This window comes from Gallus gallus, chromosome 3, assembly GCF_016699485.2.
Source record: "Gallus gallus isolate bGalGal1 chromosome 3, bGalGal1.mat.broiler.GRCg7b, whole genome shotgun sequence".
Lineage (NCBI taxonomy): Eukaryota > Metazoa > Chordata > Aves > Galliformes > Phasianidae > Gallus > Gallus gallus.
The window spans coordinates 52,582,456-52,606,733 of NC_052534.1; the positions used below are offsets into that span (position 1 = coordinate 52,582,456).

The window sequence follows — 24,278 nt, forward strand, 5'->3', positions numbered from 1 at the left end:
TTGAACTATATAACCAGAAAGCTGAAGCTCTCAGCCTCTCTGGTCTAGGAGCACCTACCAGGTTCTTGATGCAATCTGAACTGAACTCCCATGGCAAAATGTAAAGTTGGTAACTGTCGGTCTGGTATCTGGCCAAAAATAGTTTGGAGGGTTTTCTTCAGCTAAACATTTTTCTGTAAGAATAAAAATATCTCAGTCAGTGTTAATTACAAATTTCCTAATCTATCTTCCATTTTTGTCCTAAGCTCACCATCCATTCTGCAGCACGTAACTCTCTTCAAATGAAATGCGTGAATGTTTTCTATAGACTAGTGGTAAAGGAAGGGGTGTACATCAGGGGGCAAAACATACTGCTGCTGCTGCTGCTGAAGGAAAAGCACTGAATGTGCAAACTGCATTCATTTCTGTTCCACCAGCCTCTCCCTCTTCCCTACCAAAGAAAGGGCAATCTCTTACTAGAAGATGACTGCAAAAATCTGGGGGATACACAGGAGATGGAAGAAGATTGATTAAGGACAGAGGTTGGTAGAATGACAAAGAGAGCTGAGGAGAGAGACATTTTTGACCACTGAGGACCTCTCACAGTGGTCATAGCATCTCTGGCTGTATATCATACTTCTTTATCCTCAAACAACCAAAGCAGCCAAAAGCAAATGTCCTAGCCTTTTTGAAACAGACAACAAAATCCTGACTGAAGCAATCTTGACAGCTATATTTGTTTTAAAAGAGATATCTTGAGGATGTATCTCTGAGGTCAATGAGGCAAAAAGGGACAATTCAAAGTCTGAAATGGCTATACCGTTTGAAAATTTATGATTATTTTAACACAGAAGATGTTTATTTTTGTCAATCAAATAAAATCAGTTGTGTAATAAGGCTGAATTTACTTACCCACTGGATCAACTTCCACTGTATGAAGCCTATATCCCTCTGCTATGGACTCATTATTATTTATGAGCTTTTGTCGGATGTCTTGTTCTTCTAAATTGATGTTGTTGGTAGCATTATAAACCAGAAGGGCTAAAACCTCAAAACTGCAAGAAAAATTATCCAGATGTTTGAGTCAGAGCAGCAGATCCCAAAGATGTGGAAATAAAAATATCTGACAAACTCTAGTTTCCTCAGTAAGTAACAGAGTCTCCAAGACAATATTGCTTGCTACTTGTAAATCATACAGGAACTGGAAAAGAATGTATGGTTGGGAAATATCATCCTGTAGTTACCACTAAAGAAGCAGATCATTAAAAGAGCCAGTAAATATTTTCAGAAGATTTAGATTACTGCAATAAATATTAAAAGATGAAAGCAAAAAATATTCTCCACTGTGAGTGCCCAATGCCCAGTTGTAAATGGGTCCTAATTAAATCCAAAAAGCCTGGTTGCTGATGGCTTAGGAACTTAAAAGCTGTAAAGCTTAAAAGCTTTACAGAACTTGTCAGGCTGGGACAAGTCATCCTCTGGAGGGCCTTTCTCTCCACTGACTGCTGAATAAGACAAGAAGACTAACAAAGAGATGCCTAACTTTAAGATGCTCACATCTTGATGGAGTGAAAAACACCCTGATACACTTCTGAGAATTTTAGTTCTAATTAGGAAAATCTAGTTGCTCAGATGAGTAATTCAAGTTTGAACACTAATAGCTGTTTTGTACTCCAGCCCACTGCTACTTTCTTGGGCTTAAGAAGTAGTTCAAAGTGCCCAAGTCTCTTTCCTGTGAGAGAAATAAAACAGTCTCCACCCTTGTCCAAAAACATAGCTTTTCTGGAAGGGAAATAATGAACAAGAAAGAAGTTCTAGTAGGACACAGGAAAGAAGTTAAGAGTGGAAGGCTGAAAAATTTCCTCCTGGGACACAGAAAACCCATGTTGGAGAAGAGAATATGTTGGTACCCAAGAGCATTGCTTGGCTATGGTCACTGGGAGATGACGCCACTGAAGCATGGAACATTGGATCTCCATGGGAGAAGAAATGTGGAAAAAAGGAAAAAGCAAGCCTGCTTTGGGCTGCCTTCATCTTAGCCTTGCCCTTGTATACCCAGGATCTTGAATAAAGACAGACCTTCCTGGTGTGTGAGCAGTTCCTGGCAGCCTGGGAAGTGGCAGCACTGCCAGCACACATACAGTGAGCAGTGCATGCACCGAACAAAGTGTCTTTCACTGGGGGGCCCCAAAGCCAGGAAGTAGCAGTGAGCTTCTGGGTCTGGAATGCTTCTTGAAGAATAGGAGAGAAAATCCACAGGGGTGCTGTACAGGAGCAGGCTGGTAGGGATTTCTGGAACCCCTTCTTAGACTAGTGCCAGAAAGCCGCTTCCAAATGACATTTCAGAGCTGTGCTTTCTGGAGGTGCCTAGCGTGGTACAGTACAAAACTACAGCTTACTGTACAGATGTTGCTGTGTGATGACAGACTTAACTATCTTTCTGTCAGAACTCATGTTGAAAACTGCTTAGCTCCAACAGATGCTTCTGAAAAATTCTGATTACTGAGATGGTATTAAAAAAGCTGGCATTAGAAATAAAAAACTCCTTCTAGGGGAAAAAGGTAAGAAAAACAAAGCCCAATATCATAAAGCCTTCAAAAGTCACGAATATGAGCTAAATACTCCACATATTTCACTATTGTGGGTGTGACCCATAAGTAAAGAATTACATATGTTACTAGTGGTTTGCTTTGTTTTCTTTTGAGCATCTATACTCCTTTTTTCCTTCTTATATCTGCAGTTTTACTTTTAACACATTGCTGAAGAATAAGACAAAAATATGGCTACAGATTACCTGCTGGCTTGACTTGGTTTTTTTTTTTGATTGTTTGTTTTGTTTTTTCTTTTTTTTTCTTTTTTCCCTAGGGATGTGTTTTAGCAGAGAAATTCCAGCTATTTCTAGCCAGGCCACATTTGCCCTGCTCCCAGATACATGAAGTTTCTCCTAACATTCCTTTGGTCTTGACAGAGTGGTTAACACATGGCAATAGACTCAGCAGGGTGAATGTGCAGACTTTTGCTGTATATGTCAGATATATTATGAGACACCTGTTTATTATGGCATTTATTTTTAGCAGAGCATGGAAATTGCCTACAGGATTGCCAATACTTAGAGAACTCCAATGCTTCAGCCCCAGAGTCTCCTGGAACTTATCCATCTTTCCTAAAAGATTCTGTCTTCACTCATGTATTCCCTTTACTTCAGAAGAGGAAAACTTAATATTACTGATGCCACTCCCTACTTCAGCACTTGGCTGCGAAGCAGAAGTAGTAAGTGAAGAGTCACCACTACTACTATGCTGCTTACTGTGGTACTCCCAGCAAAACAAAATGATATTTAGTCCCTGTAACTGCACAGGATACACAAAACAGAAGGGATAATTATAGATCAGGTAGAGTTGGTTAGAGTTATCTTGAGCAGTTATGGGAATAATGATAGATGAGGTAGCACTGGCTACAGTTGTCTCGACTGATTACAGGGAAAAGCATTGATTATGAAGCACTGATAAAAATAATCTGTTAGGCCAGTTATTATTTGTTTTCTGAGAAACTTGCAGAGCACAAGTCAAATATACTGTGTAGTAGGAGCCTGTTCCATATTATGACAAAAACCAAATCTATAAACTTTTCAGAATGACTCATGCTAGCTAACTTACTTCCCAAAGTAAGTAAATACCTACTAACTTGACAGCTGATGCAATATGAAGCTGAGTGCTTCCCTCCACTTTTATCACACTTGGAGCCCAGAAAGAAAACATTTTAATAGTGAAGAAAAAAATCCTTGATTTGTGAAACAACAGATCCAAATAAATGGCAATATATGCAATAGTGCCATGGTACCGTGGGATTTTACACAGCCAACGTTATGTTCTTTATTGAGTGCCATATAAATGCAGATGGATTCTTGCAGCAGCAATCTATTAGAAATTACATCACCCACAGTAACCTGTAGCATTACTGCTGTCAATATAAAAAAAGTGGGCTGTGGTGTGGGTAAGCAAAATAAGGTTCCTTTTTTTCTGTCTCTCCTGTCTTTGAGTGTCAGCTGGAACAAGCAGGAGAGCCAGAAAGATCACTGTCTGTACCTCTTCACCCTGGCCTGCTGAGCTCAACAGAGAGGAGGCATTGCAAGCAGTACTGGGGGCATAGGGATGGTAAGGATGGGACTCTTACTGCCGCAGTGCTGTATACAAAGGCAGCTTTCTTCTCGGGCAGCGTGACTCAGAGCTATTCCAGGACAGTGTGCCTACACATGGGCTGAGCTCTTACTGCTGCATGGTGCAAGGAGCCCAGAGTGAGGATTAGCAACTAACCATGTGAGCTGCACAGCACAGGCAGTGGTGTACCTGCTGGTACTTAGTAGCGCGTGTCTATTATCTCATTTAGGTCCACCAGACAGTATGAAATAACTGTGGCTCTCAAACTGTTCAAACAAATCACTGTTGATTTGTTTTGCTGTTAATGGTCTTTGATTTAAAAAGTGTAAAAAAGAACAATTTTTAACGCATTTCAGTACTCAGTAAATCTGAACTACCACTGAAAGTGGAATTTTTCTCAAATACCCAGTAATATCTGAGAAAAAAATATGATATCAACATTAAATTATTTACAAACCTTGCTGTTATTTTGGCTTTGAAGATAAGTAGTGGTGAGTGGATATAATTCTAGACTGGTAGCACAGGTGTAGGCCCCACTTCTAAACACTGCCGACTCCCGAGTATTAACTAGACAGCTAGTTAATAGCTAAAGAGAAAAGAAAGCTGACTGGCACAAGACTGAGAAATACAAGCAGTAAACATAAAAATAATCAGAATGAGAGAGAAAGAAATCTGAGAAGTCTGCTAATGAAATTCATAATGGAATTTGCAAGAGATTTCCTCTCAGGAATACTGAGCTCAGTTCTACAACCAAAAAACTACAGCACCATATAGAGAATTTAGAAGTATTCTGCAAAAGCATCTTAATTACAACAAATCTTTACTTGAGATGATAGCATGAAAAAGTTCAAAGTTTAAAATATGAGGAGATTTGGTATGAAGACCTCTCTTTACAAGGGAATGTAGCAGAAAGGCAAAGAAAAAGGGATGGAATACCTCTTGGTTCTACAGTTGGTCTTGGCTGAAACGAGTATTTGATTATGCTTGAAATATCTTCCAGAACAACAAAGGAAATACCTATTCACCATGAAAACTGCAAACCAGTACTTTCCTGACTATGTCAGGCCTGTACAAAACCCAGTTAAAGTGAGTGGAAAGATGGAAGTCAGTAGAAGCTGGATCAAAATGAGGCCTTTTCAGCAGGAGACAAAAGAGGAATCATTCCTCAGTCATTCAGGTGGAATTCCTGAATTCTTCTATCTGTTAAGAAGGCTTTCTTTCCAGGTCACTGATAAAAGGTGCCAGTGGGGCACTGTGCAGAAACATGAGGGTTCAGATGGTAACCACAAAGTTAAAGGAAGCAGGAATAGACCAGTTCCAAGTTGTTCCTAAAACTTCACCTGTAGAAACCAGAAAGACTTAAAAATAAGAATAGGCATCACAGATGTGTTCATTTAGAATAGCATTATTATTTCATAATGAATAATCTGGAAAAATTACAAAGAATACAAAAGCCTAATACTTTGTTTATTTAACCTTACTCAGTAAAGATCTTTAGGACTATAAAAGCAAAATTATGTTGCTTTGATGTTGCTAACACTTGTCTAAAACTATTATACAATCTAATTAGCTTAAGCTTTATCTAAGTGTGTTCAACTTTCCATTAAGCAACATGGCAGCCTGGATCCTGAATCTGCCTTGCTGACACTGGTGGCAAAACTCCCACAGACTTCAAAAAAACAGGACTACGCTCAGGCATCTCACATTTCCTGCTCTCCTCTTTATTTTCATTTCTAAGAGAATAGATTTCTTTTTAAGTTTAGTGGTCTTTAAACTGATTGTGAGCAATGCGGTTTTTAATTTGGATGAGTTGTTTAACAGTAGTAACATTAGCATTGTTTCACAGAGAAAATAAAAATGGGAAATAGGCCAAAGTTATGACAGTTGAGTAGTGGAAGCTGCAGAAAACATAATTTGTGTATTAAATAGAGAAAAGTTTATAAATGAGTTGGAGTCTCAGTTCTCAAAACTGCTTGCAAAATGAAAGAAGAAAGGAGAAGCAGGGGAGCTGAGACGCTTAGTGAACATCAATTCTGTTGAGGTAGCCCAATTATTAGCCATTTGACTACACCTAGGAAAAGCAGGACCCATCTGAGAAGAGCAGCAGCAGCCACAAAAGAGTATGACATCAATGCAGTATCATAAAAGGCAAAGGATTAATGAGAGAAGCAAACACATTCATAATTTATCTACATAACAAACAGAAATTGGCATCACTTTCAAAGGTTTGTGTAAAGTCACAGGATAGGCAACACTTTCAAAGGTTTGTGCAAAGTCGCAAGGGATGAACGGTTATGCTCATATCCCATTTACATCTTTCTACCTTATTTTGAAGAGCTGCCCTCTCATTAAGAGATGGCAGCAGTATGATGAGAAGAAGAAAAAGACACAAACCAAAGTACAGCTGTGACAAAATTCTGCCTATTAACATAGTTAATAATCTACCAAAGTGCTAGTGTGATACACTGCTGTCATCTAGAGATCTTATGGTTTTAAAGGTGTTGATAATAATGTGCATTTTTGGACTTGGCACTCCGTTTGTCTCTCACCAATATCCACGGTAACATGTACCAAGCACACTGTCCTTTGAATTTCTGCAGTTCATAGAACTCAGCAATGAAAGAATAACAGTCCATTTCCATATTTTTGTTTTGTTTTGTTTTGCTCTTCTCCAAAATGCAGTACAGTTTAAAATATTTATTTGGAAAACACCTATTTTTAACTTGCCAAAAAAAAAAAAAAAAAAAGAAAAGAAAAGAAAAAAAAGCCAGCTTCCTACCTCCCACTAGCTGCTTCTGTTTCTCCTCTGAATCTTTCTCTCTAATGATTCTTCCTCTTTCATTTGCAAGAAGACTAGGTGGGGTGACTGATAAAAGCAGTTCGTTGATAAGACAGCAAGTTTAGCAAATAAGGGTTGAAACAATGAAAAATTGATAGAAGAGTCTGGGCAAGTTTACTGTTGAGTTGTTGTTTTTTAACTGTTCTATTAAATACTAATCCAAAAGGTAAGGGGAAAAGATATGAATGATGAGAATTCGAATTAATGTAAAGAGAGGGAAATCTTCTCCAACAACACTTTAAATAATTATGCTAATGGCCTACAAGGATGAAGACTATGGTCTCGTGCAAAATTCAGAGAAGATGAGAAAGTTTAGAGAGTTGGACTAGCATGATTATTTTTGTAAAATATAAAGGTCATGATAGTTCTGGGTTGTGTTTAAAGTTTTAACTGTGGAATCAAATTATATTCAGATGAAGATGATGGAAAATAGAATAAGCAGTACTTCAAAACTAAGGGAAACACTGGAGGATGTGTGAGGAATTTATTCTTACTCTAACAAAAATAAGAAAAAAGTTGGGCAAATATTTATAGAAATAATTTATAGGAATGTTTCATAGAAACAATTTGAAATTACACTCAGAGTAAGTTACATACAAGAACTCGGCTGCAGCATTTCAGTAGGTCTAGTTAGACTAGTTAGGATACCAATAAGAAAAAAATATTACTTCCATTGTGGATTAAAAACTTCCAACCTGCAATCTGCTAACTTATTATACTCCAAATTTTTATTCTGATGTGTTGTGGGTTTTGCTAAGAATCTTAACCAGGACAAACTCCAGAAAGTCGAAAACTTAACAAAGCATGATGAAACCAATGCTCTGGAGGAGGTTAAAAAAAAAAAAAAAGGAATTTACTTTTTTGGGTATTCATAAATGCAAATGGGTTTCTCATTAGCCCAGGCCATCCTTGGAAAACTTCGTGACATATTAATAACACATAATACAATTGTCTCTGAATTTATAACATGCATTTCTGGCATTTCATGGCTCAAAGATGGTGAGCAAAGCAGGTAGAAATAGGGTTACTCCACATAACAGTGATATATAATAATATATAGAAGAAGTCTAGTGCTGTAACCACAGTGCTGTAGGGCAATCGTGGAAAACACCTTTTTAATGAAAATGCAGTAAACTCCATGGCTCTGGTTTGTGGCCATAGAACCATACATTATCGTAAATATTGACAGACATACATATGTACAAGAGACATACACTGTCAGATAGAGAACTGACACACTTTGCATGTTGGAATATGCTGGAGTCATTTCTCCCCCCTATCCAGTTTTTGTAATAGATCAGGAAAAAGAAACAAAATCCCAAGGACTGAGTGATGGTGTGGGGCCATGAGAGGAAACCAGATGTTCAGTCTGCAATAGAACATATGCTGACAATCTGGACTGCAAATCTCATAAAACACTCAGCAATAAGGTTGGGAAAAGCTTTACATTCCCCTGCAGCCTGGGATTGTTCCTGAGACCTGACACATGGTCTGAACTTCAAAGGTTTTGCTGGCACAACTGTATCATTTGAAAGTGTGAAAAAAAACCCACAGCCACATGACTGTACCCTACCATAAATGTAGTTCAAGGAGCAAAATAGCCCTTTCAGAGTCTTGGTTTACACTATGCCAGCTAAATGTTTTTTTGCTAATAAGAGCTGTTTTTCTGCTGTGGGTATGTGGGAAGGAGATAGTACCATTTATAAATCCTTTAAAGTCTAGGTAAACCCTACAGAAAACTGGAAACATTGGTAGCTACTTCCTGATGGTAAACTGGAAATACTGGACTATCTCTGAGCTTAAAAAGCTCAAATTTACCACCGCAGTTCTCAAGAGTTAGCAGCTGAAGATTATGCAGGACTTTTGCCTATGCTGCAAAATAATATGTCCCATACCCGCGTCTTCCCCCTCCCTCCCAAGACTAATTATGTTTTGATTTCCTCTTTCATTTGGTGCTAAGAGTCACTCCCTGTCCATCTGCCCCTCAGAAACCAGCTTGCTGCTTTCAAAGAAACCCCCTGAGGCCCAGTTTTCAGGAGGTGTGACCCCTCTAACTGGCTGCCTTTGAGGCCATCCCAATGCTAGTTCCTCAGAGACCAGCAGAAGTCAGGAAATGAGAGCATATGGTAAATAGTTTAACACATACTAGTTTGGCTTTCAACTCTAGCGTGATTTTTCAGTGTTTTTCATCTAGCAAGATGTGTATTAACTCAAAAGGCTCTGGTTCAAGAGAATAAATGTGGTGCCAGTGGACAGATACTAGTGGTTTGCAGCTGAAGAAAGTGCATCCTGCCGTACCACAGAAACATCTATGACGGTATTCAGTTTTGTGGTAGATGAAAACTGAACTCTGAAAAATGATCTATTAAGAGTTCAAAGAATATCAGCAGGTTTAAATCTAAACAAACATGATAACCAGTATGAGGTCTGTGAGCACACCCAGGGCACTCAGGTCCCCAGCAATCATATATTTACAGACTAGCAGCAATAACAGCTAATAATAGGCAATAAAGTCATACCACTTGTAATACCAGCTGTTGACTCTATCAATAAAAATTCTATAAAGACATTACCGTTTACTATCGATGTTTCTTTTTTCTCTTACTGCCTCTTTTATGGTACCAGGTTGGATGCTATGAAGAAAATAAACATTCATTAGAGTGGGTTAATCCTCTAAAAGGAATGTGGCATAAACATCTTCTCCCTTCATTTACCTGATATTGACCACATATACAGTGTAATTCCAGTTCTGGAAAGTATGGTTTAGCTGAAAAACAGGAAAGCATTGATCACAGAAATGGCACATTAATTGAGCATTTTGTTGTTTAAAACAGAACTACACCTCTCTTTCCCCCAGGAAATTCCCTTCAATTTTTCAGAGCAAAGAGAACACACTCCCATCACAGTGAGGTGATTGTTAAATTGTATGTACAATTGGTAGTGAAAAATTTATTAGTTTCTTTTTACTAAGAAAAGGAAATCTCTATGAGGTCATGACAGTGAATAGGTGAGTGCACAGGATGTGGAACTTTACTCCCTCTCCATCATCTTAAATTCTCAGAAACTCTTTAATTAGAAAAGATTTACTGACAAAAATGCAGAGTTAATATTCACCTAAATAAAAGTCTAGAGCCTTATGATAACCTCTATTTCAGGCTTTTCTATGGCTTATTCACAGTTGGAAATGGCTGCTCAGTTTTCCCCTCTGGAGAACTGTTTGCATGTTCTGCCAGAGCCAAGTGACACCCTTATAGATTCTTTGGCTAAGGCATCGACGTACTTCACTTAGCTACTGCTGCTAAGAGAACAGCCTTAGCTGGTGTGGATGACTGCATCTGTGGTTTATAGAGGACTATAGATAGTTTCTCTTCTCTAGCTTCTGAAAGCTGAAATCCTCCAGCTTTATTAAAGAAAAATAAAGAATAAATGCCCTATATTTATGACATCACATTTTCATGTGAATAGTCGGTAGAAAGACAGTTTGCAGAATGTGTGTCATTATGTGAATTGCCAAAAAAGAACAGAGAATATCTCTATTCAGACAATAAAGGTTCAGATGTAGGAACTTCAATAATCCTTCATTTGGAGGGCCTGATAAGGAGCTTATTTCTGCTAAAATGGGCTGAAAATCTAAAATTACTAGAAATTCCAACAGCTGACCCATGGGAGAAAACATCTAAAGCAGACAATACTGTAGTGAATTGGCAAAGTGTACTGCATCACACAAATGAACACTGCATGTTTATTGTTATCTCTATCAAGGTCCTGCACCTGGGCTGGGGCAAACCTAAGCACAGATATAGGCTGGGTGGAGAATGGCTTGTGAGTAGCCCTAAGGAGAAGGATTTGGTCTGGTCGGTTGATGAAAGACACAGCATGAGCCAGCAATATATGCTTGCAACCCAGAAGGCCAACTGTGTCTTGGGTTGCATCAAGAGAAGAGTGGCCAGGCAGTCAAGGCAGGTAATTCTGCCCTTCTACTCTGCTCTCATGAGACTCTACATAAGAGTACTGCATCCAGCTCTGGGGCTCCCAACACAGGAAGGACATCAAGCTGGTGGAGCAGGTCCAGAGGTGGGCCATGGACATGATCAGAGGACTCAAGCACCTCCCCTCTGGGACAGGCTGAGCGTTCTTCAGCCTAGAGAATGCTCTGGAGAGACGTTATAGTGGCCTTCCAGTACTTGAAGGTGGCCTACAGAAAAGCTGGTGAGGGACATTTTATATGGGCTTGTAGTAACAGGACAAAGGGAAATGGCTTTAAACTGAAAGAGGATAGATTTAGACTAGATATTAGGAAGAAATTATTTACTGTGAGGGTGGTGAGATGCTGGAACAGATTGCCTGGAGAGGCTGTAGATGCCCCCACCCTGGAGGCGTTCAAGGACAGGCAGGGTGGGGTTTTGAGCAACCTGGCCTTGTGGGAGGTGCCCCTGCCTATAGAAGGGGGGTTGGAACTAGATGGTCTTAAAGGCCCCTTCCAACTCAAATCATTCTATGATTCTATTATTCTATTATTTCATCGCAATATAACTTCAAAACCACATTAGTATTTGAAGATAGAATTTGTGTACTGACATAGGAACTTATAAATCTATGTCATTCTTTGATTTCCACATACTTTCCAAAATCTCAGCTAATATCTCTTGTCCTTAAGATGCTAGCTGGTATAGTAAAAGCATTTCAAAATTCTATCCATAGTGACTGAACTCCCAAACTAGACCCAAATTAATTACTGAATAAAGTAAGAAAGAAAATTTCACTTACCCATTCTGCAACCACATCATGTACTTTTGATTCTGAGTTGGAGTTGTAACTAAAGACAGTTATAGATATCCTGTAGAATAGCCCACCTGTCCATTAAAAACAGCAATAACATTTTAGAAAGTGAGCAAATTTGCTTTTTCAATAATATAAGACTCTAGTGTCATGATGAATATGAAAATTGGGCTGAATCCCATGTGCAAGGACACCTCAAGCTCTTGTTGACCTTGTATGAGCCTGGAGTGAGCAAGCCCTACAGGCTTGCTTGTTACCATTCTCACTAGTCCTATCAACTTCAGCAGGAATTCCCTCCCTCTCCATATTTATAGAGACGCTTGAAATATGACATGGAAACTCAAAACTAACGTATCTATAAATAGTATTCTGCATATGCCTTTATTGCAGCAAGATCATGGAAGTATCAGAAATTTTAAAATAAACAGAATTACTGAAATTTGTAACATGGAAAATTCCTCTGCTCAGTCATATTGTTATAATCCAGAAACAACCATTACAAATTTGACCAAAACCATTATGAGAGCAGACAAAGCTCATCTGTTAAGTCACAAGATGATTAGGAACAGAATTAGGAGAGAGAAGCACTCCAATTCCTATTTTCTCAGCACATCATTTGCTCTCAGATCTGGTAATGGCCAGACAGAAGAAGAACTCATATTAGCTTTATTAAAACTGGCAGCTGAACAAACCATCTTTCAACCTGAAAATGTGCAACATTTGGCTAAGAGAAGTCTCATATTCATTAAAGTTGTTTTGAACTGACACCAGGTAAATATAAATTCTCTTTAAGCTCATCAACTGGTAGACAACATTTTGTCACAAAAATTGAATCTAATAAATATTACATCTTCTTATGGTTTTGCTCTGTGTTAATCACTTTTACTTTAGATATGGTAACAAAATTATCATTAAGCCACTAAAAATTATATCCACTCTTGACACAGAAATTGTCCCAGGATGTGTGTGGGGGGGTTAAGAACTTCTACATCAATTCAGTCACATGCGTCTGCCCATGTGACATTATTTAGCATTACTATTACTAAGGTCTATTATCAAATGAGGTTGTGGCTCTTGATCACAGACACGTTTTTAGAGAAATCTTAAGCAACTATTACAGAGGCACTACACAGGACAAACCAGGACCTGAAGACAATTACACTGAAATCTCTTACTATCTCTTGGCTGGAATGTAAATGCTTTTTCTATGTCAGAATATTGAACAAATGACCATTTATTCTAGTTTTATGCATATGGAGGAAATTTCATCATTTTACAGCTTCATAGATAATCATTTTACAAGAGCTTAAAATTAAATTATCTGAAGTATCTTACTATTTTCCAATTTAACTGTACATATTAGTTGCTATTCCATTCATGAGCTACCTTGAGTATTGTTCTTTCTCTTCATAATGGAACTGATCATAAATATGAAAATTCCCTGAGATAAAGTGGCAAATAATCACATTCTTAGAGGAAGATGGCTTGCCAGCTACCTTCTTTGGTAAGTGATATGAATTTGCTTGTTTTTCAATTGATTGCCTATTTTTTTCCTCCCTTAAATCAGCAAACATTCAAATTTAGTGTGTACTTCAATAGGAAAATGCTGTGTCCATTGTTATTATTACTGTGATAGTTCCAATTAAAGAAAGAAAAAAAGTAAGTCTTGATTGTGGACCTTTGGCAAATTGAAAACACTTCAAATTAAGACAGAATCCCATTTATATGTATATATCTTTGTATATACATATATTTAATTTTATATGTATAATGTGCCTCCTATATGTGTCGTATAGATACACATACATAAAAAATGTGCATTGTGTATATTCTTGTAAATTCACATGTACCCTGATATATAATTATAGTCTCATTTGAATAATTATATATGTGGACAAAATCACCTTAATATAGGAATATGCATAGTACTCTTAAAATCAAACTTACTATCTACAAACGATAATCAACAGCTTCAAGATCTCCATCACATGGTGAACAAAAGCATGTTTTAATGAAGTGAAAAAAGAACACGAACAAAGAACTAATCTACATTTTAAAACACTCTCAGGAGACTGCAGTCACAGATAGTGAAAATTAAAAATAATTTCTCACTCCAAATTAAACAGTGGAAATCCCATCTCAAAATATTAAATGAAAAAAAATATTTTTATGGGCAGAAAATTGATTAAAAGTAGCCAAAGATAATCTGGAAAAAAAAAAAAAGAAAAAAAAAAGCTGGAAAAACAGTTCACCCACACCCAACCCCAACTACAAACAATGAAATGATCAATGAAATACCACATTTCATTTCTGTTAGTTTCTTCTGTAAAATACTTTCTTTAGGTAATTAAATACCCAAAAATATATGAATATTGTAAGTGAAAAACATTCATAATAATTTAAATAATGAAGCGACATAAAAGTTCATAAATACATAGCAACTCAATCTCTATTTTCAAACTATTCTGACAGTCCCATGAGAGTTGATTTAGAGAAGGACACAAAAATTAGAAATTACATGTTAATGACATTTACTATCACCAAGATGTTACAAATTCCCTTCTACTGTAATTAAAATACTATTCTAAAATCTTTTTATATGTTAAGTGAATCTATATCTAAAGAATGAAATTCAGCTACTTCTATGTTCAGTCTACCAGCTGAATAATAGAGAAGATGATCTGTTTTTTTTCTACATATAACTTAATAGCTTGACATACTGTAGTTGATCTCTGGTCGGCACAGGCAGCCCAACTCAGTGAAGGTGCAAGATAAAATGACTGTGGGAGATCTAGTAAGTTGATTCAGTGGTGGGTAAAGGGTGGTATTTTGGCTTGTCTCAGATGATAAATTACTTAAGGAATGAACATGTGACAAAACTGATGACTGATGGTACATTACAGGTGAAATTTGCATACGGGAATGCATGTGAGAGTCATGGATTGCTGCTCCAGGTGTCATTAGAGAGTGGTTCAGTGTTGCCTCTTTGTGCTGAATAGTAATTCCACTGTATGAAGATGGCAAAGGTATCACATCATTAATTATTGCAGTTCTTGATGATACCAGAAGGGAAGAGAAGCGTCTATAATCAGTATTTTCAAAATCCAAGATAGGAGTGCTAAAAATATTCAGAGAAGACATTCCTTCTCTGTGCTTGCTGAAGGATCCATACACCTCTCCTTCCAAATTCTGATCTGAAAGCCTTGATTTGTTAGTTGATATCAGAACAGCAGGATTCTGTTTTTCGTTATTATCACCAACGATTTCTTGTTCTCCTGCCCTTGGGGAGTATCTAATACTGTTGTCTTGATTTTCAATGGAGTTTTTTCCATTTGAGACTGTTAGAAGACTTCTTGCTCTTTCTGTTGTAGGTAACCTTAATTCCTCTACGTCCCACCCAGGGGTCAGGCTTGGAGAAATTGTATCAAGGTGGTTCTGAAGACCCTGTGGGAGTGGAGGTGTAGAGTAGCTGTTGGGATGTACAGTGACTCTAAATTTTGAGTCTGAATGAAAAGGCTGCTTCAATTCCAAAGACAATGTTGTTATGAGTAAGTCAGAACTCACTGAACTGTTACGTTTTATAAAAAACCCTGGATCTATTTGAACTTCACTTCTTGTATTATCACCAGTATTAGTTATAGTATCATTCTTCAAAACACTTTCAAACTGCAATAATCCACGTGTTCTTGTACTGTTTACCAAACTATTAACAAGTGTATTGACCAAGCAAACAGTTTGGCTGTCCTTTGAACATGAAGGCTGCATTCCTGAATGTGTTATAAGGACAGAAGCAAGTTGCTGCGTGTTGTTTAGGACAGTCACATTGGTTCTGTGGCTTATTACATCAGCTCCACCTTGCTTATGTAAACTGTGATAAAACATTAATTTTTCCATAGAGTTTACAAGTGCCTTGTCAAAGGGACTTATCTGTACAGAGTGGTGATGCAAAGGTGCTTCAAGAGAAGGGAAAAGAAAATCAAAATATAACTCACTGCTGGAAGATACAGTTAAATTTGCAAAGTTCACTGTTGACTGCAACTGTGATATCGTCTTGTCATTGCTTTCTGAGATTCTCCTCGAAAGGCCTGGATTAAGTAAACTGAAAATTTGTCTTTCTGAAGCTGTGGCATGGCTAGAGAAGTTCATTTCTTCAGTTCTATGATCTAACAACCTAATTGTAGAGGTTTGTTCAGAGATACTGTCCGACTTAGTAGGTGAGCTAATGGATGGCAACATTTCTGTTGGGTTAGAAAGCAATTTATTAAATGAAACTAACTGATTTTTTGATGACTCCCCAGGAAACACTTTCAAATGATAGGAAACAGTCCAGAAACTTGATGTCAAAGAAGGGGAAATATCTAAATATTTTGTTGAAAAATCTAAGTAACCTGGCTTCCAGGAGACGCCAGCTCCGTTAATATTCTCAGGCTCTAATATAGGAAAACCTGGCTCTTCACTTTTACTATGGAATGCATCTAAGTTGTTCTCAAGTACCATCCTTCTGAGGGTCTCACTTGGCTTCTTTTGAATATATGCGGATTGTTTTAAATAATTAGACCAGTAATCAGCATTAGACATTAATATGCTGTCACTTTCCAAAGACATGTCCACCAGTGATTGTTCATAAGCAGGCAATGTTGCTACAACATGCTTAAATTCTGAGTTAGTCCAGCTTGCTCCTACTGGAAGTGCTGACATAAGCTGTTCTCTACTGTACCCTGTCATGGAACTCATCAGCTGGCTGTCAGGCATAATTTCTATATATGTTTTTTTCATGTTGTTAGAAGTTGCTGGGTTTGTATGTGGCACGTCCACAGAGGTTAATTTTGTAAAGCCTCCTGAGTAATGTTCCTTAATGTACATAGATGTTGTAAACTTAAATTCACTGTTTGCTGCTAACATGGAAAAATATTTCCTGTTAGTGTCACCTTCTATTATTTCTGAGTAAGCATTCTGAGGTTCAAAATCAAGCAAATCCAGTCTACTTTTCTGCAACAATGGCTTTTCCTTCATAGGTGGTATAGATAAGCTAGAAAGAGAATGGTATTTTTCTTCTTTAATGTCAGAGGTGATATGATGATAAAATACAGTCTCATTCCAACTGTCAGGCTTCAAGACATCATTTATATGCATGAAATTGAGTGTGTCGTTGGAGGATGAAATCCACAGGGCTTCTTCTCTGTGTTCATAAGCAGTGCTTCTGCTAATGGGAAGACGGAATGTTGACTCAGAGTCAGCATAATGCAGCCCATCTGCCAGAGTCTGTTCTTCCTCTGCAGTAAGACTTCTGTTTTGAAGAAGAGGAACTGCTGCATCCACAGAATGATCTCCAACATTATCTGCTGCATCATAAGTGCCATCAGATGAAACTCTAGAATCATTCAGAATATTTTCATTTGGTAACTGATTCATCACAGTATTATCTAGGTCAATATTTTCTGTAAAAGCAGCCAAGGTACCATTGCTAGTCTCCTCAGAGGCAGATGATGTGGACACAGTTGGACGAAATAAGCCGTATGTGTTTTTTCTCTCCAGATTCTCATCTGCTGAGCTTTCACTGAAACGGGGATGCCTTTGTTTCACTGGCCAAATAATTGGGGTTGAGATAATTCCTATGGTTTTCACCCCTTCTATCCTAGACTCTTGCTGCCTTTCTGGTCGTGAATGGGAGGATTCAGGTGAATTTCTCTTCATTCTGAAGATAACTGTAGCAGGAAGTCTGATTTCCTGCAGGACTGTGTAGTAAGCCGCATAGTTAGTGGATTAAAGAAAATATGTGCAACTAAACTTTCTGTTCTTAGTTGTCTGTTCTAGGGCTATAAACCAACATACCGTCAGGAATTATACCAGTTAGCTGAGAGAAAGTTTAACTTGCTTCTACTGTAAATGAATTTGGCCTACTTTTCTCAGTTTTTCTGCTTTCTCTTGGTAGTTTCAAAGTCAAATAAAGGGTAACTTGTTTAGTTTTTATTCACACTAACATTATCAGTGTGTTCAGCTCCTTCTGTAGCTAGGAAAATCAAAGTTGAATGTTCATGGTGAACATGGAGTGAGAGGCTTCACAAAAGAAAAAAAAAAAGCACAGTTTGTAAGTAAGTTTCAAGATTTTCTTCTTACTTCTACTGCTTACTAAATCCAAATATTCGAGTTCAGATAAATTCTTTCACAGTGTCTATTATACTGCCTGACTGCCAATATACAAGGAGTGATTTGCCAAGAGAAAAAGCACTCCAAGAATGCTAAATCCTACAGTAAAAACTGATACATTTGGGAAAGAAAATAGAAAAAAAAAAAAAAACACCCAACAAACAAATAAAAAAACACTTCCCAACCCCCCCTCCCCCCCCCCAAGCCAAAACCAGATACTGATTTACTTCTGGGGAGCACACAAAATCTTTAGTAAAAAGATCTATGAGCCTCATATGAAAATCACAGAAGACTATTTCTGTATTCTTATTAGTGTTTAACAACTTCCTTTAGCAGAATAACTTTAGAAGCTCCTCAGAAAACGACGTTCAGTCTCTAGGAGACAGTGACATCATCCATTTGAGAAAGCCTCAAAAGAAATCCTTGCTTTTTTCCTGTGCTAATAATAGAATCATTTACTATCTTATTTTTTCCCTTAATCTTTCTAAATGAAAAGTAAATGATATCTGATACTGTCAACATTTTCCCTAGTAGAGTCTGATCCAGCTCTTCTTGAAGTCAGTGGAAAGATTCCTGTTGACTCAGTGGAAGTGGCTTTGCTCCATAGGAATGATTCCACTTGGCTCCCCTGTGTTACCAGTGAGGAATAGAGAGTCCCAGCATACTACCACCCTGGCAGCATTACCACTCGATGTCTGACTATCCACAGTACTAAAGCATTTCAAAAGTAGAATACTTTACAGTTCCTTTTTAAAAATACTTCTCCCATCCCTTATTCTTTGCCTGGGTAAATTCAGTGGGTGGCACAAAGGAATAAGGTAAACATGATAAAAATAAACACTGAGTTTGGTTCTGTTCTCACTTACACCATTCTTATAAGGGCAAGTCTAATGAAATTACTCCAATTTAATTCAAAGTAAATGAAATCAGAACTGAGACACGACCCTTGACATTACACCATGAAAAGACACATCTTAAAATACAATATATTTTCTCTAGAGGCAGTACAAGGAAAAATGTAACACAGGATTTCTTACCATTGTTTGGCTTATCGGTTCTATTAGTATCAGGCATGTTAGTGGTGACAGTGGGTGGTGTAGGAGTAGTAGCATTTACAGTAGCTGGTAATAAAGATGAGAAAGAGGTGAACTTGAATGAAATATGAATGTTAATGAGGTAAGACAAAATGGGAACAATGCATGACAATGTAAATTGAAACCATTGACACATAATGCCATATATGTTAAACACTTTCTCTTCTGTACAAAGTGATGAATGGACATGAGCTGAGATCCTAGTCCTGCAATCTTCACTTTCACTGACTTCAGTGGGAGTTTTGCCAGTGGGAGGGTTGCAAGATCAGTCCTGTACTGCTTTCAAAAATTGTAAATCCTCTTATGAGAGCATCAGATCCAAACAGCTGTGCAAAGACCAGAAAACAGATCTTACAAGCTCAACGATGAGTGTACTTGGAATAATTACTTGTGAAAAGAATAGTTGTTTCTACTCAGGGACTGAAGATGACGAACAAATGTGAAACTAAAACACCCATGTAAGTTTCTAATTAACTCAATTCAACTTTATATAATGAAGAGAATTTAGATCAGACTTGGAATAATTTGAGTGGAATATATATTTTGAAAGCTTCATGTAGGAACTTAGTTGTGCTGTTCCCACTGACACTAACAGGAGTCATCCCACACAATACTGGAAAATGTTTCCCAGGAGAACTAGCTAGAACACTTTTCACATTCAGAGTAAGGAGCCAAAACTGAAATTTTCCCTCACTGAAGACTGGGAGGGTATACACTCTAGAGGAAAAAAGCACTTCAAAGATCAGACAACTAAATTTTCAAATAGTTTGGAAAATAATTTTTTCTAATAGCTCCCAGGAATGTAAATCCTCTCACTGACAGATTTCTTCTTTCCCTGAAAACTTGTTCCACAACGTGAAGATTCATGCAGTATACTCTCACAGCACTACATATCTTTTGCTGAGTTTGAGAAAGAACCAACTTGGAAAGTTTAGGCATCATATTTTAAGTAAGAAATTGCATTTCTGATAGGTTAGGTTGTTTTAGTCAATATTTTGAGTCCGAAAGTCATAAACTCAGGTCTCAGCTAGGGGAGTGGTTCATGTTCGGGTTTCAGTGAAACAAGAAACTTGAGGAAAGAAAAGTAAGGCTGCAGTAAACAGGAGTTCTAGCTGAGAAAGTGAGCGTATAAAGTCATGATCTATAATATAAAAAAACTCTTCTTCCATGTAACTGCAGGGCTGTATTGCCTGAAAAAATAATTTCTAATGCTCCTTAGTAATTTTATCTTTCAGCCAACACTGTTAAAAGTGATATCTTTCAAGGAATGAAAATATTTGCTAAGCATAATGAAGAAAACAGCTCTGTCACCAGACCATATTTGACACAGTCTGGTGATATTGCACAACACAGAACAAACAAACAAACCAAACAGGAATCCAAGGTAGCTTTTCAGCTTAAAATAAGCTTGCAGTGCTGAAAGAAATACACAGACAGACATGTTTTTTTATGATTTTTCGTTATTAGGACATTGATGATGATGATGATGATAATGAACAGCATGAATCCGATTCGCCACTTTCAAAGTAGCAAATGCAAAACGCCAGTGACACTTGAACAAATTCTTCTCAGAGTAGGAGAGTATTACCCCGGTGAAAAGTACTCATAAAATTTGCTAACTCTAAGATTGTAAGGGAGGCAAGCTGGGAAGGGAACCTCTTTTGTTAGAAGTAGTATCTTCTGCCTAACACGTTAGCAAAGCTGAAGCTTTATTAAGTTTTTAGGAAAACATAATGCTTTTGTCTGAAAGTGTGTCTATTTCTGCAGCCCAATTAGCCAACCTAATGAAAGATATTCTCTCTCCTTTCATGTCGTGCCATTTTGGTAGAAGAAGTCTTTCAGAATACTTTCAAGAGATAAACATATTTAAACAATGGTTGTAATACCTTTCTGATAGAAAAAGAATACCACTGAATAAATGATGCTGTCATATTTACATAAGATATTTGGGTACCAGTTTTTGTAACATATTGTGCTTTGAGAGACAGATGCATGAAAATTGCTCTTTGAAAACTGATTATGGACACAACTGACATGGCATTTCACTTTCCCTGTGGAGACCTCCACATGACCCAAGACCCTAAGCAGAATCTACCTTGAAATTGTCTGGGAGTAGTACACTGGAGACTATCACAGATCTCTTACTGGCTTTCCAAAAGGAGTGTATTTTCCATTCTACCTCTAAATTAAATCTGGTTTACTTGCATGGAAAGAACTCCTCCTCCCCCTTTCGTATGTTCTCTGCTGTCTCTATCTTTCAACACTCGGCTTGGAAAAGATTACAGAGCTTGACATTATTTTTGATGCAGGCTCTTGTGATTAAAATCTCACATATCACTTCACTTGCAGGCCTGTGTTCAGGAATGTATTGTGGAAATGGACTGATCTTGTCCATGTAGGTAATTTTTATTGAACTTCAGTCTCTAAGCATTAAAGAAAAGAATTAAAGGAAGTGGAGAGAATTGACTGAACCTGTATATGCAGTAATTCAAACAGCATTAAATTTTTAGGGTTCATCTCCTCCTTGCATTCAACTGAGCTGATATTCCAAGAGACCTAATGAATTTTTATATGTCGTGATTTTTATACTATTAAATCATTACTAAGTGTTATAATTAGTGTTTTATTAACACTTGTTGCTTCATTTTGAAGTCTGAGGTTAGGTTCTTTTTCCTGCTAATCTCAAAGTATTTAGCATCAAAATAGCCTACTGGAAAAACCTTAATAATAATCAGATGCTTTGTTCACACAGAATTTTTTTTATTATTTACAGATGTACCTATTCCTTATCCTGTTTTACATTTTACCGTGAAAATATGCAGGAGGAAAAGAGGTGGAGAGAGAATGAAAGCAGTTAATTAATACAGTTTTGATATAATAGAGACCATTTGAATAACTTAGTATCAAGGGAGTGATCACATTTTCCCCACCCACTGTATATGGGACATCCACACATTTGATGTGACTAAAGAATTCCTTCCCTTGCTATTTCTCATTGCAGTTCAGTGTTTTAGAAAAAAGTAAACTAAAAAAGAAGAAATAAAATAAAATAAAATATCAAGGAAAATTAAAATTTAGAAAAGATAAAACTGTGAAAATAACCTGATCTTCTTACCTTGACAAAGGCTTCCCAGGTTTGCACAACTCGTTGGTTCAATTGCAGAAGAAGGAATTAGGTATGAGCCTTTAAAAAAAGAAAGTCAAACAGTTAGACAGGTTTGTCTACTGGGCATAAAATCAACATATATCTTTCAGTAACAAAGTCCTCTTTGTAGTTTCTCTCACTGACAAAACTGGTAATGCCATTTGCCTATAAGCATATGCATTTTCATCTTTTGTTGCTGCTGAGGGATCCATAGAACCTTCACTGACTTGCAAGCCACAGTCACTGTTACATATCCTCCCCTACCTTTCTCATACTCTCCCCAGCTGTAATTAAATAACAGCCCATTAAATGAATGTAGCTTGTGTGTACTCTGAAACAGCTCTACACCGAAGGGTCAGCATGTCTGTAGAATTTATGGCACCTTCACAAGCAACAAAACATGTGCCTTGAAGACACATCCATCCTCTGTTTTGCAGCACAGGTTACCCACCACACAGTTCTGAGTAATCTGCCTATGGCAGACAACAGCCAGATAAAAGGTGATTGAACTTGTTACTGTGCCCAGGGTGTGGGCATGATTAATATTCTGGTATGCATGATTTATAAGCAGATAATGTTGTAAGTCTGTATCTCTGCTGAATTATTCATCAGCACATGAACATAATCCGAAGATCTAGATACAAAAATGGAGAATGTAAGAATGGCAACAGGAAAAAAACTGGTGAAACTGCATTAATTACGCTTTGTGTACTGCAGCGGGTCAGCTGCAGATACAGCTGCTTCTGCACATTATGCTGAAAATAATGGAGCCATACAGCATGGCATAATCTGAAACTACTGGGATTGTTGCCCTTTTGGCTTTCGTTTTACCACTTCAGAATCGTATTGACTCAGTGAGGTTCTCTCATGAAACACCGTATCCTTCCATTAAATTAAAGAGCCACCACCCACCAGCTCGTAAAGATAGCTGAGAAAATATTTCCTGCGATGGAAGAACAGACTAAGTATGGGGCCTCAGTGCATAAGTCATGACATGCCACAGATACCATTACATATATTGCCAACAGAAAACAGGGAAGATTTTAAAAAGTAATTCTCTACAATGATTAAAGCTCTGTAGTTTTGTGTAGAGTTTTTTGGCTAGTGGTTGTTTGTGTTGGTTTTTTTTTTTTTTTTGGGGGGGGGGGGGGGGGGGGGCAGGGGTTTGTTGGTTTCTTTCTTAATAGACTGAGAGATTATACTAAGACAAATTGAATTCCTTGGCGCATTTCCTTTCAGCTTCAAGAAGCACATTCTAAGTGAACATAATATATCCTGCATGAGATTTTTTCCCAAAGTATATTTTCTAATATTAAGCAGTCAGCACCAAAACCTGCTGTGAGTAACCTCCTCTTGGTTCTGTACCAGGGAAAAATGACTTGAAAGATGGCAGAAAATCTGCAGGCTTGAAAGAACTCTTGAGCCAGAATACAGTATTCCTTTAAAGAGGAATATGTCCAGTCAATATATTAAATGAGCTTTTTAAATTTTTTATCAGGCTGAACTCTGGCCAGACTAGGCTTCCCCTCAGTGATCACCAAAGAAGTATAATGGTCTGGCTACAAACAGATACTTGGCATTAGCTCCCTTAATAAGTGCAGTAGCATTATTGGTAATGTGAACAACAGACATAGCCCTGTGCTACAGACAATTTGTGTGATAAATCTCACCAACTTTAAACATGTAGAACTCAGACATCCGTACCGGCTTGTCACACTAGATTTTCCTTACAGTCAGTGGGAAGAAACAGGCACTCGTACAACATAAAACTTCTGACTTAACTGAGACATCTACCCTAATCCGAGTTGAACTGACATCGAGAACAGCCTTCTTCTCTCCTCAATTCCAAAGCAGCACCAAGTGTACTTAGCTCAGCCCTAAACACCTATCCTTCAGCTGCCTAAGGAAGACAGACCACAACCCTAATTAAATTTGACAGTGAAATCAAGACCTTTGATTTGGGAACAAAGAATTTAGGTAAGTACACAATGCAGAAATTGCAGGCACAAGTGGACATACAGCCAAGCTAGCCTTAAAGTGAACAGGTCACATGCTGCTCTAAGTGTAGCCACTACAGGCTCCAAAATCATTACAAGAAGTTGATTAAATGCTCTGGGGTTTGTCTACACTGAGCTCTG

General features: G+C 37.6%; 1 protein-coding gene across 10 annotated transcripts in view; it reads right to left on the reverse strand.

Annotated features, from left to right (window-relative positions):
- The window catches only part of ADGRG6 (adhesion G protein-coupled receptor G6), a 109,626-nt gene that overhangs the window by 33,692 nt on the left and 51,656 nt on the right, over window positions 1–24,278 (reverse strand). For 5 of the 10 annotated variants that reach the window (NM_001031071.3, XM_015284078.4, XM_015284079.4 and 2 more), the window contains 7 exons: window positions 22,111–22,179; window positions 18,939–19,022; window positions 11,743–11,828; window positions 9,690–9,742; window positions 9,549–9,608; window positions 892–1,034; window positions 59–173 (listed from right to left, as the gene is read on the reverse strand). In NM_001031071.3, the coding sequence (NP_001026242.2) occupies window positions 59–173; window positions 892–1,034; window positions 9,549–9,608; window positions 9,690–9,742; window positions 11,743–11,828; window positions 18,939–19,022; window positions 22,111–22,179 (610 nt within the window). Of the gene's footprint in view, window positions 1–58; window positions 174–891; window positions 1,035–9,548; window positions 9,609–9,689; window positions 9,743–11,742; window positions 11,829–14,474; window positions 16,877–18,938; window positions 19,023–22,110; window positions 22,180–24,278 lie in introns of those variants that run through there. The other 5 variants (XM_040697113.2, XM_015284081.4, XM_025148728.2 and 2 more) reach the window with 3 other exon arrangements.